The sequence below is a fragment of the Natator depressus genome, chromosome 1 (assembly GCF_965152275.1).
Source record: "Natator depressus isolate rNatDep1 chromosome 1, rNatDep2.hap1, whole genome shotgun sequence".
NCBI lineage: Eukaryota > Metazoa > Chordata > Testudines > Cheloniidae > Natator > Natator depressus.
In genome coordinates, this window is record NC_134234.1 from 178,578,136 (window position 1) to 178,596,927 (window position 18,792).

At 36.7% G+C, this 18,792-nt stretch overlaps 1 protein-coding gene across 2 annotated transcripts in view; it reads right to left on the bottom strand.

Moving 5' to 3' along the window:
* GBE1 (1,4-alpha-glucan branching enzyme 1) overlaps positions 1 to 18,792 on the bottom strand; it is a 266,210-nt gene that overhangs the window by 35,415 nt on the left and 212,003 nt on the right. For both annotated transcript variants that reach the window (XM_074971654.1, XM_074971664.1), the window contains 2 exons: positions 3,589 to 3,773; positions 2,146 to 2,276 (listed from right to left, as the gene is read on the bottom strand). In XM_074971654.1, the coding sequence (XP_074827755.1) occupies positions 2,146 to 2,276; positions 3,589 to 3,773 (316 nt within the window). The remainder of the gene's footprint in view (positions 1 to 2,145; positions 2,277 to 3,588; positions 3,774 to 18,792) is intronic.

Genomic DNA, 18,792 nt, shown 5'->3' on the forward strand with positions numbered 1-18,792 from the left:
TGTCTTTATAGTAAAAAATCATTAAAAACCTTTTTTGAGGAATAACTAGTAGGTTTAATTTTTCTTATACGGGCACTACTCAACCTCATTACATCTGTGTTGGGTGGTGGGAAGTACTGATCACCCAGGGCCCAATTATGGTCCCGATGCGTGCCTCCTTCTTCCTATCTCCGCAGACTACAGTATGAAAAAGCTTTAATTTGGAATCTAAATGACAGCCTCGCTTGATCAGAGGTCTACTTGGCACTAAGCCTCAATTGTCCACACAGAGAGAGACACAGACAGACAAACACACACAGTTAACAGGCAGGAGTGTGCCTTGTGCAATGGGATTCTCTCATTAAAAAAAACCACTTACCAGATAAAATTGCAAAGTAAATCATCTCTGTTCTTGTCCTTTTTATAACAAATTATGTTTTTCATATGCTTGAGCTATTCTCATGATTGAGTCAAAATAAATGTAAAAAGCCCAACACACACACTCGTGCGCACAAACAAAACCAACTAAAAAAAGAGACTGGAGAAAATGCTATCATTAGATGAATAACTCAAAACAAATTTGGCATGAATATTTGCTTGAATTAAAAACAAAACAAAACAAACCAAATTTCCTTTGACTGTGCCTGAAGCCAAGATATGGTCTTGAACCTGCCTAGATGTCCAAGACAAACTAGCAAGGGACCAATTTATTGAAACTCATGTGGACTTGCACATTAAAATGAGTGACTGGAAGCTGTGGAATTTCCTGTATAAGTGTTGTCATATACAGCAGCCGAGCAGAAACAGAAGCAATACACCCCGGATTCTATGAGTACAAGTCTATGTACTATTTATAATGAGAAAGGAGCTACTAATACTATAAATAAATACAGGAAATGTTTTTTGAGAGGCTTGAAAAAAAAATAAATTCAGTTTGTGAAACAAAGGACATTGACAATGAAAAGAGAAGAAAATATTTCTTAGGCCTTCAGGAATCATGAAAAGATTGGCCTTAAAAGAAATGTTGTTTATAAATTTAAAGGAAGCCAGGATAGTGTCACAAGTACTTGATGACAGTACCCCACCCATTTTGAGGAAGGACCTGATACCAACAGGAAGGGGCAGAGTTTGGAGTTACTGTGAGTAGTACTCATCTTTTAAAATCTTGTCCATTAAACAACAATAAAGAGTGTTACATTGAATACAGAACTGCAGAACATGGAAACTATGAGAATCAGTTCAAATTAAGCAATTTTTAACAAAACCAGCTAAAAATGCTTGGGAATAGAAACTCTAAACTGAACACCTCAGTAATTTTTAAAACAGTGACTGGTAATTCATACCAGTCCAAAAGTAGGTTTGAGTACTGAACCTCTGGAATCTGAGAAGGCTTGGAAACAAGGAATGACTAAGCTAATATTCAGGTTTTGGATTTAATTATGGCTTACAACTATGGTAGATATCCATAAAATTACACTGCAAATCTGCAGGTCATTTGGCTTGCAGGCCAAGGTCTAATCCATTGCAACACAGGGCCTGCCCGTCTAGTCAGACTAACTTTCTGTTTGAATTTTGCTATCTTTAAAATGGGCTTAATACGAATTTGTTTTCCATCTGCAGACCTCAAAGGACTTTATGAAAAATCAGGTAGCACAGACTAGCATAATTTTACACATATGGGTAACCAATGCACAGGTAAATGGAGTAATTTGCCCAAGTTCACAAAGCAAATTTGTCAGACACAGAAGCTGTGTTCTGACTCACCGGCCAAGGCCTAACCAGGACTACAGTGTGGGGCGGCTCCTCACAACCATCTAGTGGCTCAGTTTCCATATTGTAGTAACAAACAACAACAACAACAACTTAGCACATACTAAAAACAGGGCATTAGAATAAGAACTGAACATGTTCTCAAACTGCTACTTCTACTTGCACTTCCTGCTGGATAGTTAGGAATCTACATTCACTTTACAGTGTTTTTTTTTTTTTTTTTTTTACTGTATACTATACAATATCAAACAATGTAAGCTTATTATGTGGATATAAAAAAGTAAACAAAACATTATTTCTTACCTTTTCATTACAGTTTGTATTCAAGTTAAAAATAAAATTAAAAGGTAAGCTTTGAACTTCTATGACCAAGCAGAATAGTAAAGGAAAGGATATTTTCCTTGAGTTTCAGCACCCACTCTGTATTCAGCATAGCTTTTAGATGGATGGAAATTAAATATAAAAATTAGATTTGCCCTCTCAAATACGATGACTTTATTTGATTCATGAGTTTCAGTCACAAAAGCCTGGGAAGAAAATAGATAGTTACATTTTAGTTGTTACAAAAATAATACATTCCTTATTTGTAATTAAAATGCACTACAATAGGAAGTTACATTGCAACTTTGCTTGAATTTAACTAAAAGCAAAACTGACAAAAAGATTAACTCTGGTATCAATACAGCTTTAAACTATGAATTCTCTCACAGGGTATATAACTTCATATAAGATTTCAGATCAGAAAACTATATCTTTAATTTTTAAACAGCTAAGTAAGATATAAAAGAAAAAGGTGGAATAAAAGTCAAATATACATTTTACTGTGGCAACTAAAAAAAAAAAAGACACCTGATGAGAATTCTTTTGAGGCAAAGATAAATTATGCATCAGCGTCCACACACGCTTCTTCCCAAAAATGGCTGTGAATGTCCTTTAGTTTTAAAAAAAAGGCACCAACTCTTTCTAGTCTGGATCAGCATCACTGCCACTGTGGGTCATTTAGAAGTTGAACAGAAGATTTGAAATAAGGAGGATGCTTTTTTGTATTGCATAATGTGATACGGGGTTGGATCATTATTTGCCCCTTAGTGCTGAAAATGGCATTGATGATCAACCATGCTAGGATATGTAGGACCTGCAACAAAAAAACTATTCCATATGTAATACCTTTGCTCTATCTGTTTGTTAAAGCCACACACCAAAGAAAATAACTACATGGCCATTTCAAACAGTCCTTTAAAGAGAAAGGATTCTGAACAGAATATACTTAGTAATACTTAGTATGTGTGCCAAAGCTATAATGCAATCTAAAACTTATTTAACATTGAGAAACTACAGAAGGTCTACTAGTCTGTCAGTTTTATAACAAAAGCAGTACAGTACAATATGCAGGTATAACTGTAAATATAGCATTGACAGCTTGAAGTTCAGGAGACTATAACATAAAATACACTACATGGAAAGTGTTTTCCTGATGACAGAATAATTACTGACATGAAAAGAAATTGTCAAAACAATTAAGACATTTTCAAAGCAATTTTTCAATTGGCAGAGTTTTATTATTTGCTTTAACCAATCTGAATTAAAGTTTCTAAATGAAGAAGCAAAAATAATAAGAAAAAGCTCCCTGTGAAAGTAAACAGGACACTGTTCCAGATTTTCATTATCTGCAGAAGAGACTTCAGTGACATGTTTTGACAATCTGAAATATGTAACAGGGCATTACAGTGCATAATAAAGTGCCGTTTAAAATTTTTGCATATAGATTTTATATTCTTGTAATTCTGAACATGTACACTACTGGTGACCAAAACATAACATTTAGCGTACATAGCTTACCGGGGGAGATGCAAGCCAGCCAAATCTTTCTTCCAACTTATTCATCTCTCTGTCAAATGCATTTAGGAATCTATAGCGAAGAATGTGATCATCGGCTAAATGAAACTGTCTCCTGGCATAATGGTAACTCTCATTGTTTCCTTTTCTGGGGAAGTCTAACCATTCTGGATGCCCAAATTCATTACCTGTATTTAAAAATATTCATTAGGAAATGGTAAGAAATATACATAGATATGATTAAGAGATACTGGGAACCTGAGCATACATTGTCTCCAGCACTGTAGTCACCTGCTTCATTCTCTGTTTTTGTTTCAAAGTTAGATTTAAAAAGCCTTCAGCTTTTTTTTTTTTTTTTTTTTTTGGTGTGGTAAATTGTCAGCTCAGTGAGCGCTAAGATGACAATGAAGCATGACATTCTGTGAGAGGTGAATTCTCACTTGAGATGGAGACACAAGTGACAGCGTAATCATGATAGAGTAATGAAAGGGTATTGCTGTCCCAAATATGAGCTACCTTTATACATACCACAGTCCAAAAACTACACTTGATTTTTGTCTTAATAATTGGAAGCTCTTTTGCCATGGAGCAAATGTTTTCTTAAAGTCCACTCTTACCTTATATATCATAGCTGGACTGCTTGATGTTAAGACTGACTTTACAAAGCAAGACTATCCAGCTTCTCATGTTACCCAAAAGAGGTCATAAAAACAAACAGGTACCAAAAATGATATATAGTCCACCAAAAGGATATAAAACCCACTTTATAAAAACCCTCCTGTCTTCAACAAGTTACCTAACCTTTTATTGAATTTCTACACTATATTAAATTCCCCTTTCCCTGTTAGCCCTTTCGGTTCATGATCTGTTTTGTCTGTTTCAAAAAAGGACCAACTACTGGTCTTTTTGTTTCTTTTAGAAATATTGAATGTCGAGATTTGTATGCACTCTCTCCTATTTTGGAATGTGGAAACACTAACCTGAAGTCTTATTGTCTAACCCATTCAATAGTATCTATAACTAACTATATCTATATATTCATATTCCAGTGTTGTTTACTTTATCCTTAAATGGACGGATTTTGATTTCCTTGCCTGCCTTCACAGCACATGTAGTATCTGACTTTTAAGGGTTGGGGTTTTTTTTGGCCATCTTTCACTATACCATTCCACGTGCTCCAAAATCTTTTAAATAATAGGATGATCGCAGCTGGAGAATATCCTAATTTGGCTCTTAAAAGAGAATATTAAATTTGATTAGATGCATATTCTCTTTTGTAACAGTACCTCAGTATTTTTTTTAATTTCCTCACCATATTGTCAACATAGTTTGTGTGCAGTCCGCTATTATTCCACGGTCATTGTCAAAGTCCTGCTGTGATTCTGATCCATTTATTTCATATTTTTGTTTATGGTTTTGAGCCGAATGTGAAATGTAATGGTTATGTTTGTCAACATGAAATTCAATTTGCCACGTGTTTGCACATCTCTAATGCAGATAACATTGCAAAAGAGTTTCCTATATATTTTTTGTAGTTGTCTCTTTTTATCATTTCTTTGACCAAACTAATGTTCCTATATCCTGAACCATGAAAATTCACACAAGCCTGTTTGATAACCCACATTAACATCTGCCACCTTTGGAAATGTCCTCCAGGCCTTCCTGGTGTCACATACTGTGGAATGCAGATGATGTTGCTGCACATATAGACTAAGTATCCAGGAGATCGTTTGGTTTCCTCCCCCCCCCACCACCAAAACACAGTGTATACTAGACCTTGTGTAGATGTTTGGCGAAATTTCAGTAATTCCTTTTATGTCATTTTCACACATTCCTTCAAAGACTCTGGATAGGGTCACAAAGACTATGGGAGGTTTCAGAGTAGCGGCCGTGTTAGTCTGTATTCACAAAAAGAAAAGGAGTACTAGTGGCACCTTAGAGACTAACCAATTCATTTGAGCATAAGCTTTCGTGTGGTTAGTCTCTAAGGTGCCACAAGTCCTCCTTTTCTTTTTGCAAAGACTATGGGAGTTAGTACACCACCAGGGCTGGGATAATGCTATGCATGTCCTTAGTAAGTGAGGGACAGATCTCCCAGCCATCATATTCTCTTTTAATTTAAATAATAATTTGTGTTTTGGGACTTTTCTACACCACATGGAATTGCTGATGGCAATGTTGCTATTTGCCAGAGGTGGTACAGGTGGACCCCAGCCTTTCCCATTATTCTTGTATCAGGTGCATTCTGGTAGCTGAAACAGGAGAGTCCTTCCCCCCCCCCTTTTTTTTTTTTTTTTTAATAAAGGGATTTGGGAAGAGGTGGAAATGGTAGGAAATTCTCTTGTTCTCTGTGATGGACAGTTTATCAGTAAGACCAGGAGACCTGTTCAGGTTTCATGGTGCCCTCAAAATTATTTACAGCTCGACTGACATTGTCTTAATGACCATGAGCCTGATCGTTAGTTGTCCTGACTGGGTTCTGGGGAGGGTAGATCTTTAAGCACTATGTGAACACCAGGGGTAACTATCAATATAGGCAGCGTATGGCCTGCATAGGAACTCATAGCACTTGTGTGGTCTGGTAGTCACATCAGTCTACTGCAATCTTAATACCACATACAAAAGTTCTGAGAAGCTTTTCAATATTTTAAGGAATCTCTATGTATGGGAAAAGAGGTTTAAAATCTGCGTTTTGGAGAAGGGAAATTACTGGAACCATTCATTTTAATATACTTTAGTAAAGTACATGCTAAGTCACCCCCTCCAGTTTTCATTTCTTCTACATACAGCAATATTCATGTTTGAGTAATTGTGAAAACCTCTACGCACAGAAGTACTATTGAGATTTCTTTCCCCGTAATTAATTTTTTGCTGTTTGATGTGAAGGTCCAAATTATAAACTGACAACAAGCCAACTGGTATAAGTGATGCAATGCAAGACAATGAAACTAATCGGGGAAAAAAAGCTCTGTTAACTGAACATTTTGATTAGTGAATGTTTTTGCTTTGTTTCTCTACACTGTAATGCATAATAATTTTACCAAGGAATTAATTAAAGTGTACCATTGCCTACATGCTGTAAATATTATACATTTCTTTCCTGACACCAAGGGATAAGCTGATGTGTACAAATTATCAATTGCACAATTCTAATGGGACCTGTGCATTACTGCCATATTCACTGTGCTGTCAATTTACCCATTGATGCATTTGTTTATTAAACTATAAATATATTTAAACCTTCAACATAAATTATTTTGCAATCTTTAGCTGGTGCTGGTTAGTGCTTGGCTGAAGCCCAAGGGGCTGCTAAAATTGTGTTGATCTTTTTCCTTTTCAGACAGTTTTGATAGCAGTTCTATACACCAGCCGTCTCCTAAAGAGCAAGACTAAACTGATAAGACAAAAGGGCAGTTTTGTGGGATCACACAACATAACTGCAAAAAAGGTGGGCAGCAATGCATTGTAGCATAGAATAAGTGCTTAAGGGAAAATTACATAAATGGTAAAAAGTTTTTTTTTTTTTAAATGGAATTCTGAAGTATCTGAAGTCAGATGTTGTAGCTCGGGACATCCTTTTCAGAAAACAAACATTTCAGAAGATTGCTACCCTAATCCTCGTTTTCTCTAGACATTCTGATACTCTTGGTAAGATAAAATCAAAATATTCTACAAGTCTCACACATCAATTTTTTTTTCATTTTTGTTACCAAGTCTGTTCCAGTCTGTTAATTAGTATACTTAAAGAACTAAAACATCTCCAAACTTAAAAATATGGTAATATCAGCTTAGGCCACTGTCATAAGCGCCATGCAGGCAGACTCCTTCTCCCACATGGAGCCCCTCTCATTTAAGTCAATTCCCAAGTCACCTCCCCTTAAAATGTGTGTGAAAGGGTTTGGGTCTAGGTCCAAATACTGGGAGAGCAGGTCTCTCCAAACTGTTGTATGATATATTTGGTGTACAAAACAGATGGTGGCAAGACAATTACTTTGTATTTCTTAAACAGAAAAACAACCTTGATGCAAAAACTACTTGATAAACACTCCAAAAGGGTAAAAATCAAACAGTAAAAAAAGAAGCTAAAATTTAAAATGCAGTTGTCAAATAAATACATGTTCTGCTCCAGAGACGAAGGCCCGGATTTTTAAATGTATTTAGCTGTTGCTGTACTGAACCTTTCCACACCTAATTGATTTAGGTGTCAATCTTAATTTCAAAAGGCCTAAGTCTCCTAAGTGCCTAAACCCCTTTTGAAAATGAGGTTTAGATACCTAAATCAGTTAGGAGCTGCAAGGCTGAGTGGAGCAACAACCAAGTACCTTTGAATAGCGTGGGTCCAAGAGTCTAAATCAATGCTCTCTTAAGTCAGTGAAACGACTCCTATTCATAAGAGTAGGAAATTGTTTTCATCTACTTTATATTTTAAATTGATGCAAAAAGCCACACCTTTCCCTTTTCTCTGGGCTTTTTATTGACAGTACATATTTTGCATGTACCATCTAGCTAGTGGCTCTCCCCTTCACACCTTTGGCTAGTCCTTCCCCCCCCCCCCAGTATTTTTTATTCCATTGCATCTCCTGCTCAACATGTATCCATACATTCATCACACCCCTTTATACATCAAGAGTGCTTTCTCCTGTCCCAATCACTTTCTTTGCAGATCATTCTGGAAGATGTAGAGAGAACAGATATGCCTGGATTGATTAATAACTTTTCTTCCTAGCCCTCAAAAATTAGAAGAACTATCTGTGATGATCTGTACCTCGGGGGAAACACCCTACACCCCCATGTTCATCTTTATAAAATGATTGTGTAGTATCCAATGCAAAGTTTTTCATGTTGCGTGTCTTTGGAAGGCTCATGATGCACTGAGCATGGTTGTTATAGTAATTGTTACAGTAATGTTATAGGTTATAATTTCATGCTTATAGTTATGAGGCTGAAAAGGTATCCTCATGGCTTAAAATAAGCCCAGGAAAAATCTCTACAAGAGCTGAGAGGAAGTTTACACCTCATCAGGGTGTGTATGGAACAAACCCAGCCCAGCCTCACAGGAACAAAGGACGCTGCCCTAGACAGCAACAAAAGAATCTGCTGGACTCTCGAGGGAGTCACCCTCCTTACTTTGGTCAGTTTGGAACTGCGATGAGGTAATGCTCACCTGATTCTGAAAAAGGGGTGGGGTGGGGGGTGCAAAGCCAAGAGGGAAGAAGGAACATGATAAAAGGGAGAGACATTTGCCATGCTCTTCCTCTCTCTTCCACCTAAATCTACAGACACCACACCAAGTGACTGAAGCACTGATCAAAGGGGAGAGCCTGGCTGAAAAGCAACCAGCCAGCCTGTGGTGAGAAGCATCCTAAGTTTGTAAGGGCATTGAAAGTGTTAAGATCTTAGAATGAGTTTTGCTTTTATTTCATTTGACCAAATCTGACTTGTTATGCTTTGAATTATAATCACTTAAAATCTATCTTTATAGTTAATAAATGTGTTTGTTTATTCTACCTGCAGCAGTGTGTTTGGTTTGAAACATGTCAGAGACTCCCCTTGGGATAAGCAGCCTGGTACATATCAATTTCTTTGTTACATTGAAGATCTCATAAGCTTGCAGCGTCCAGCCGGCTTAACTAGACACTGCAAGAGGAAGGTTCCTAGGGTTGTGTCTGGGACCAGAGATATTGGCTAGTATCATTTAGTTGCAAGTAGCTGGGAGCAGCTTATGCCTGGAGTGGGGGTTCTCACAGCATTGCCCCATCACTATGTCTTTCACCCCAAATTAGAAGCTACATATTTGCTTGCCTTATAGGTCATATCTACATATCTCTATATGTGGATAGTGTCTCTTGCTCTGTTGCACACCCTAAGTAATATGAATTGCTTATGTACAAAGAATGTGTTAATTATGTCCATATTTGAAGGAGATAATCCAAAATTATACCTTGATTTATTAAAATAAATTGCTTAAAAAGGGGGAAATTCTAATTAATAATGTGAGCTAATATTGAAATACAATCCTTGAAATGAATCAAACATAAAAAAGCCACATAAGAAAAGGACTGAAGAAATTAAAACTCAGAAATGTTTTGACAAAATGGGTTTTTAATCAGAAAATGCAGATTCATCAAAACCAAAACTTTGTTGGAGAGAAGGTCATTTTGAACATAACTTTTTTGCAGGCCCAGACTGGAGCTGCTGGTCAAAGAAAGAGACCCATCTCAGAATAACTAATAGCCCAACAGGCAGGGCAGTCACCTTGCATGTGTTAGATGCAGGGATTTGGACCTGAGTCTCTCACATCATAGATAAATACCCGAATAACTGGACTATTGCCTATTCTAGGTCTGTGAGTTGGTCTGTCAGGTGTGTGGGTGTGGGATTTCATCTCCCGCCCACAAAAAAAAAAAGATATCCACAAAGATCTTTCTTTTGTGTAATATGTACAAGGAAAACATTTTGAAGTCTTAAAAATTTTGATGGGACAGAAAAACTGTTCCCTGCCCAGCTCTAGAAAAATAATATACAACTACATGTGCGCACACAATTACACTGTCAACACAAAACTGCTTATGGAACATTGGCTTTTATTGCTTTTGATACTTTTTTAAAAAATGTCATTTATTTGTTACTGACCTTTTGTCCTCTAAAGGAGATCCTTTTGAAATACATGTCACTTACAATAAATGTTTACTTGTCAAAGCAGACAGATCTGTTGTATTTTTCATTCAGTAGTAAAGGCAAGCAGGCATACATAGGTTAATGCAAAGAAACCATTATCAGAACATTTGCTGTATCTCATACCAAAGACTATATTTAAATTCAAGAGACTTCACGGGTTACTGTCTCTATCCCCTGTTGAAGAATTCTAAGAAGTCTGCACTCTTGCAAGATGTTGTATTAATCGAATATTTATTCTACTGTTAAAAGGTCCATCAGTCTTATTTTCCAGTTTAACATACTGGCTATTTCAAAGCCCATCACGCTATGTCTTGGTACACAGGGTGTCAGCTTAGATAAATGCAGCTAATGTTTAATTCTGCTTAGATGTTATAAACACTTCCCCTCCTCTACCAGCGAGTCTCATTTCTTTGACATATACTACAGTCCGCAATTCTTAAGATTTTTTTTTAAATTTAAACATTTTGCTGATCACAGCACTTTTCAAGTACTCCTAAAATACTTTCTGCAAATCATATTCATTGTAATCTATTTCCGACAAAACCATTTAGCAAATGAGAGACAGAGACACTAAAGATATTTCTCTCAGCCTGTAATGATCCCTGGCCTTCCCAATTTTTTTGATTTAGAAGGTAAAAGGAACAGCACTTTCAAATTCTGCTAAAATTTGAAAAAAAAAAAAACAAAAAAAAACCCCAGCCACCAAACCCTATAATGTAGTAAGAAAGCCTCTCTCTCTCTGTTATTCTTCTATTCTGCTTTTGTTAGATGTAAATTCTGCTTAATGGTATGATGGACATCAGTGTTCTCATTCTTATTCAAAAGAACTGTTTGCATATCTGAGAAGCTATTTTGTTTTATTCTTGAGCATGGTGGAAAACTAGTCTCATGTGTTGAATGATGTAAATATTTAACATACATTGTGTGTAGATATACATTACAGCAAAAATATTTCAGAAAAACACATGCTCCCCTACTCTAACCTCTTGTGTTTTTGCAGATCTGAGTTGCCATTCCCTTAACTTTTTCTGTCTAGAGCAGAGGTTCCCAAACTTGTTCCGCTGCTTGTGCAGGGAAAGCCCCTGGCGGGCCGGGCTGGTTTATTTACCTGCTGCATCCACAGGTTCGGCCGATCGCGGCTCCCAGTGGCTGCGGTTCGCTGCTCCAGGCCAATGGGAGCTGCTGGAAGCAGCGCGGGCCGAGGGACATACTGGCTCCCACTTCTTGCGGTTCCCATTGGCCTGGAGCAGCGAACCGTGGCCACTGGGAGCCACGATTGGCCGAACCTGAGGACGCTGCAGGTAAACAAACCGGCCCGGCCCACCAGGGGCTTTCCCCGCACAAGAGGCGGAACAAATTTGGGAACTACTGGTCTAGAGGTATAACTAGTTATTCTGCTTCCTACAGCTTTGAGTCCTTTCCATAGAGGGTTTTTCTCCTCCTACCCCAATATACATCTTTCTATTATTTTCCAAATATTTTATTTCAATTTTTATATTTTTTTCTGAACTCCTTTTGCTCTAATAAATAATGTTAGTCCCATGCTTTAGTTACTGATTTAAACTTATTTACCAGATTAAGTCAAATGACATTATGAATTGGTAACTCAAAACATGAAATTTTGCAATTCTCCAGCTTTTTTGTGGACATCATTAAATTATCTACCCTAGTTATGGGCACTGAACACTGCTGAAAAGTATGTGTAGCTTGCTTGGGAGTTCTTGTGCACCCGTGTGCAAATCAGACTTAGTCTGAAAGTTATAGTTAATAGTTTACTGGATGAATGTGCTACATTGTTCAGGACAAGACATTGTCATGTCTTTAATGTATCTGAAATTCACTAGTCACCCTTCTCCCCTCATCCCCAATCTACGATTTCTGCAGTTTAAAAAAAAAAAAAAAAGCTCTGTGTTTTCTCATTTGTGGTATAATAATTATTGTTTATTAGCCCTCCCATTTCTATCTTCATTGTCAGACTCTACTGGGGGAGAAGTTATTAGATTGTCTTAATCAATACCATCACAAGTTTTTCCTTCCCCCCTCCCACTAAAAAAAAAAAAAAATCTTGTCCTACACCCAATCCCTTTTCAGTTTCTCATATTCTATTTCTGATTAATTGGTCTCCTATCACTGAGCCACTTCATAGCTGGCTTTGCATAGGAATTAAAAAACAAAACCACCCCCAAAACTCATGCCAGTAAAAGTGTTCAGTCCTCACATTCCAGATAATTATAATTGCACTATTCATTTTATCAGCCCAGGTACAAAAAATTCTGTTGAGAAATCTATACTCTATGTAATGTCTATACGTCGGGGCGCCAGGTGACTTAGGGCAGTGGTTCTCAACTAGGGGTCTGTTTACGCCTGGGAGTACTCAGAGGTCCTCCAGAGGGTACATCAACTCGTCTAGATATTTGCCTAGTTTTACAATAGGCTACATAAAAAGCAGTAGCAAAGTCTGTACAAATTAAAATTTCATACAGACAAAATGAGAATGTAAGCAATTTTTCAGTAATAACGTTCTGTGACACTGTTGCATTTTTATGTCTGATTTTTTAAGCAAGTAGTTTTTAAGTGAGGTGAAACTTGGGGGTACAGACTCATGAAAGGGGTACAGTACTCTGGAAAGGTTGAGGACCACTGACTTAAGGCTCGTTTACATGGCAAAATAGACTCGGCATAGCTCTAGCAGAAAATCCCTTAAAGCCAGATCCAAAGTCCATTGAAGTCAACAGCAGCTGTTCCACTGACTAGGTATTATTCAGAGTATCTTCTACTACTCCCCAATAAACCCAGATGCAACAAAAATTTGGCTGCCTCATTTAAAGTGTAATAGACCTACATGGCAAAATAACATTTACATTTAAAAAAAAGATTGTTTCAACTTTAACACACTTATTTGGAGGTTTCTATCACCAAATACTTTATGTTAATAATATTCAGCAGAGCATTAGATGTCAGAATGGGAATAGATAATAATATTCACTGTTAATAATGAAGGGCAAAGAGTTATATTAGAATATTTTAGTGAGTCCAGACTAATAATTTCCCAAATAAAGCTTCCCCCAATCTTTCCGCAGATACTTCAAAAGCCATTTTACTCATACATTTAAAATATGGAATATTTATGAATTAGAGTAGCAATGTGAACTATTTGGGCTGCTTTGACATTTTTATACCACAACAATGTCCTGACCATTATTTCCAAATAAATAATGGCTTGTGGAAACGCATCTTACTAACAGCAATGGCTTTCAAATTAACACGTCTTCATTGCTTTTAGTGCCTAGATATGTAGCATACATTATTTAAAACTCACTTTCTAGAGAGTCCTAAAATATTAAAGAACATATGGTGGAAACATTCCACATCATTTATGTTATTAAATTGCAAATGTCTTAGACAGAGAAGTGATAGATGTTGAGAAAAAATATTATGAACTGAAGTTTTGACCACAGAGATTCTAAATATTTCCTTCTATGTATCGCACAATACAAAATGTTGATCTAGCATTTCATAATTTCATGGATAATGGATTCTAAAAGGGAGAGTTAAACCCAGGGAAGTCTATTGATCAATATATTGTAGGCAAAATCCTGGCCCTATTGAAATCATTGGGGAGTTTTGCCACTGGCTTCAGTGGGGCCAGGTATTTATGGATGAGAAAAACAAAATGTAGAAGAGGAGGAAGAAAGACCCCGACCCCCTTCCAAAAAAGAAGAAACGCAAATGCTCAGAAAAGTTATATAAATATTTTGGCTCTGAAACAACGTAAAATAAAAATTAAAGGACAACTATTGTCGGGGGTGGGGTTTTTTTGGGTTGTTGCTGTAGTACCAAAGCTACTTAAGGCAGCTCTTTGAGTGTATTTCACTGGAACTGCACAAAAATTGGGAAGTTGAAAATTAAAGTTTGGACTGATTCAAGAAAGCAGTTCAAATTCAAATACCACCACCTTGCATGTGGGGCCTATAGATTCACCTTATATTTAATTACACTACAAAGAGGACTGAAATAGGTGTCAAAATTGAGAAGCAACAAAGCTATCTGGGAGCTTCAAAACTCAGTGCAAAAATGTGTAAAACAACCCTATCAGATATTTTTGCAAACTCCTCCAGATTGACTAAAAAGAGCCATTATATTTGTCATGTATTTGATGCAGAAAATTTCTGAACATCCCAAGTGACAGATATCAGGATTCATGAACATATAAATATTCATGAAGTAACGACTTCAAAATTACCAATAAGGAAAATTATACTCAGTTTTATTTTAAAATATCACCAAAAAACTTCACACATGAAGCTCCTACTTCATTGCTATTATTAACAAACACTTATATAGTATCATGACTTTTCATGGTACTTCACAGATGACTGATCAACCACATGATTCCTGGCCAAGAGAGCTCACAATCTAAAATCAGACCAAGGTGAAGACAGACAAAATACAGCATTAAGGAAAGGAAGGACAAGATGAAGATGAATCAAGGAAGGAGGCAAATAACACAGTAGAAGAGTAGACAACAATGGACAGTGCAGAACAGGGATAGTTTCAGGAGTCATTTGAAGGAGGAATACATTTGGTTCCAAGCACATGGAAAGGAGGTACAAAGGAAAGTGATAACAGAATGAGAAGTGGGCCCAGACCACTGGAAAAAATAGTGCACAAATGGGGGATGCAATGTAGGCAGGGGGAAGACTTGTAGCATCATAAGGTTCAAATTTATCATCCCCATCTTCATGTTGAAAAAGACTGGGAGGCAGTGAAGTACATTTGGATATGGGCGAGAAGATTGTCAGCAGAGTCAGAGGAAGATTACTACAACTTATTACAATGAAGGTCAGATGTTCTCTTACACATACAACATTACCTTAGACTAAATGCCCAGCCTGATCATAGGTACTAGTGCCTCTAAGCAGAAACACAAATGGGCCATATACACAACTGCTGAGTCCTTTATCTCCATGCATCAGTTCTGCAGTTACGCCTCAAAAAAAGTTTTGTTAGCCTGCTCACGTGTTCTCTTTGCAACTGGCTTCCCCTTCCTAGAATCTTAAAGCCCATTAGCACAACTTCTTCTGTACCCATTTACTACAGTTATCAGATAAGCTCCCCCACATAGAGCTATTTTCCATTCACACCAAAACAAAATGTAACAATGAAGACAAAAGCACTCAAACACTAGGAATGGGAACTCTTCTTTCCCTGCCCTCAAATCAAATCAATCACATTAGAACACCACAAAGACAAAGGAGAAAAAAGAACTTACACTCATAGGGCTTGTCTACACAGAGGTTGTCTTGTGATAACTATTCCAATATAGTTAAAGTAGTACAAGGCCCCTAGTGTGTATGCAGTTGTATTGATATAAAGGTAAGTACACCAGTCCAGTTTATTCCTATAAAGGAACAGGAATGAACAATACTGGTGCACTGATATAACTGCATTCATACCAGGGGTTATATTGTTACAGTTAAATCAGTAAAAACAAGCAAAAAAACAAAAACCCAAAGATCCAAAAAAAAAAAAAAAAAGGCATCCTTCATTGAAATAGTTCCACTGGTACAAAAATTGTGTAAACCCAGTTTCAACCAAAAAGAACCCAAGCATTTCAGCGAAACAAAACAAATACTATAATGAAACGTAAGTAACATCCTCCTCATGCAACAGTTAAATTTACCAAAATATATTTTTAAAGATCTTTGAAGTTATTGTATAACATTTTTTTTTGGGAGGGGGGGAGAGGAGGAACTGCAGTCATTCCTTTCCGTTCCAATTTCTACCAAACTGTCAGTAAGCTAGCTTCCCATCTGATTGCTAATACTTTGTTATATGCAAGGCAACCCGCCACTTCCCGTGTCCCAGCTATACTCGACTGTAACTAGATGTAACTATTATGATTTCTTCTAATACTCTGTATTTTATAATTATGTTTTTCTTTCTTACAGACATGAAGAGTACTCGGTTTGAAGTTCACAGATATCATCTTATGTACCTTTTTATTAAAAAAGGCAATAATATAGCCAATTGTTGACTTTTTACATTATCTTATTACTGAAAAAATGTTTTATAGATTTAAAAAAACATTTAAAATAGGGATATTTATAAGGGATAAGACGATTTACTTAATTGTAGTGTAGGAGAGAATTGGCTTTCCCTTAACCAGGTCCATTTTTCTTTTTAATGGTGGCCATTGTTAGCGTCTTATAGAATAAAGTACCCAAAACAATATTATTTATAATACACTAGTGCCCCAGATGTGCTAGGGACCACCTTAAAGCTTATCAGGTGAAATAAAGAGAAATCCTCTCTAAGGAGGAAGAGCAGTGACTGTACGTTTTTCATAATCCAAGAGTAGAATCTGTGTCAGGTAAATAGCAGGTGGGGAATAGTTTAGCGGTCTAAGCCTCAGGGTTGAAATACTTAGTATCAATGAAGTCACTGCTTCAAAACCTTCTAATCAACAAACACACAGCTTCTGGCTTTTCCCAAACCAAAGCAGCATACACTAGCTTTCACCACAATGCACTAAGGGATTTTTAAAAAAAAGAGCAAAATTAAAACAATGCCTCTGTATGTAAAAAATAGGGCTGTCAAGCGATTAAAAAATTAATTGCAATTAATTGCACTGTTAAACAATAGAATACAATATATTTACATATTTTTGGATGTTTTCTACATTTTCAAATATATTGATTTCAGTTAGAATACAGAACCAAGTGTACAGTGCTCAGTTAATATTTATTTTTGATTACAAGTGTTTGCACTGTAAAAAGACAAAAGAAACAGTATTTTTCAATTCACTTAATACAAGTACTGTAAGGCAATCTCTATCATGAAAGCTTAACTTACAAATATAGAATTATGTACAAAAATACTTCATTCAAAAATAAAAATGTAAAATTTTAGAGCTTGCAAGTCCACTCAGTCCTCCTACTTCTTCAGCCAATCACTCAAACAAGTTTGTTTACATTTTCAGGAAATAATGCTGCCCGCTTCTTGTTTACATCACCTGAAAGTGCAAACGTGTTCTCATGGCACTGTTGTAGCTGGCGTCGCAAGATATTTACATACCAGATGTGCATGCTTCAACCCTCATTCCAGGGGACATGCGTCCATGTTGATGACGGGTTCTGCTCAAAAACCATTCAAAGCAGTGCGGACCGACATGTTCATTTTCATTATCTGAGTCAGATGCCACCAGCAGAAGGTTGATTTTCTTTTTTGGTGGTTCGGGTTCTGTAGTTTTCGCATCAGCGTGTTGCTCTTTTAAGACTTCTCAAAGCATGCTCCCTACCTTGTCCCTCTTGATTTTGGAAGGCACTTCAGATTCTTAAATCTTGGGTCGAGTGCTGTAGCTATCTTTAGAAATCTCAAATTGGTACCTTCTTGCATTTTGGCAAATCTGCAGTGAAAGTGTTCTTATAATGAACAAGATGTGCTGGGTCATCATCCAAGACTGCTAGAACATGGAATATATGGCAGAATGTGGGTAAAACAGAGCCTAAAACATACAATTCTCCCCCAAGGAGTTCAGTCAAATTTAATTAACATTTTTTTTTAACGAGCGTCATCAGCATGGAAGCATATCTTCTAGAATGGTGGCTGAAGCATGAAGTGGCATATGAATGTTTAGCATACCTGGCAAACGGTAAATACCTTACTACGTCGGCTACAAAAGTGCCATGCAAATGCCTGTTCTCACTTTCTGATAACATTGTAAATAGGAAGAGGGCAGCATTATCTCCTGTAAATGTAAACAAACATGTTTGTCTTAGTGATTGGCTGAACAAGAAGTAGGACTGAGTGGACTTGTAGCCTCTGAAGTTTTACATTGTTTTGTTTTTGAGTGCAGTTATGTAACAAAATAAAATCTACATTTGTAAGTTACACTTTCAGGACAAAGATTGCACTATAGTATTTGAAGGAGGTGAATTGAAAAATACTATTTCTTCTGTATCATTTTTACAGTGCAAATATTTGTAATCAAAATATATGCTTTGATTTCAAGTACAACAGAGAATACAAGATATATGTGAAAATGTTGAAAAACATCCAAAATGTTCAATAGATTTCAATTGGTAGTCTCTTGTTTAACAGTGCAATTAAAAATGTGATTAATCAGGATTAATTTTTTTAATCAAGATTAATTTGTTTAGTTAATTGCACGAGTTAACTGCGATTAATGAATAGCCCTAGTAAAAATCACTCCCAGCCATCACCACCATCAGACCAAAGCAACAAAACCAAAACACTACACTAGACTCAAACCTAAAAATATATGTGTACTGTCACTCAGAACACTAATTAAAAAAAAACAAGCAGGTAGACTGTTACCAAGCCATACCTGGTTTTACAATCTGGCCAGGCCTCTCTGGACCAACACCAATCTGTTGTGAGTTGCCCCAACTATTGAATCTGGTCACAGTTCCTAGTTCTGGATCTCTAGAGCAATTCAGCAGCCTCAGATCCTAGAACCAGAGACTGAGACCTCCTGAGCTCCTTACTTTCAGACACTCCCCCCCC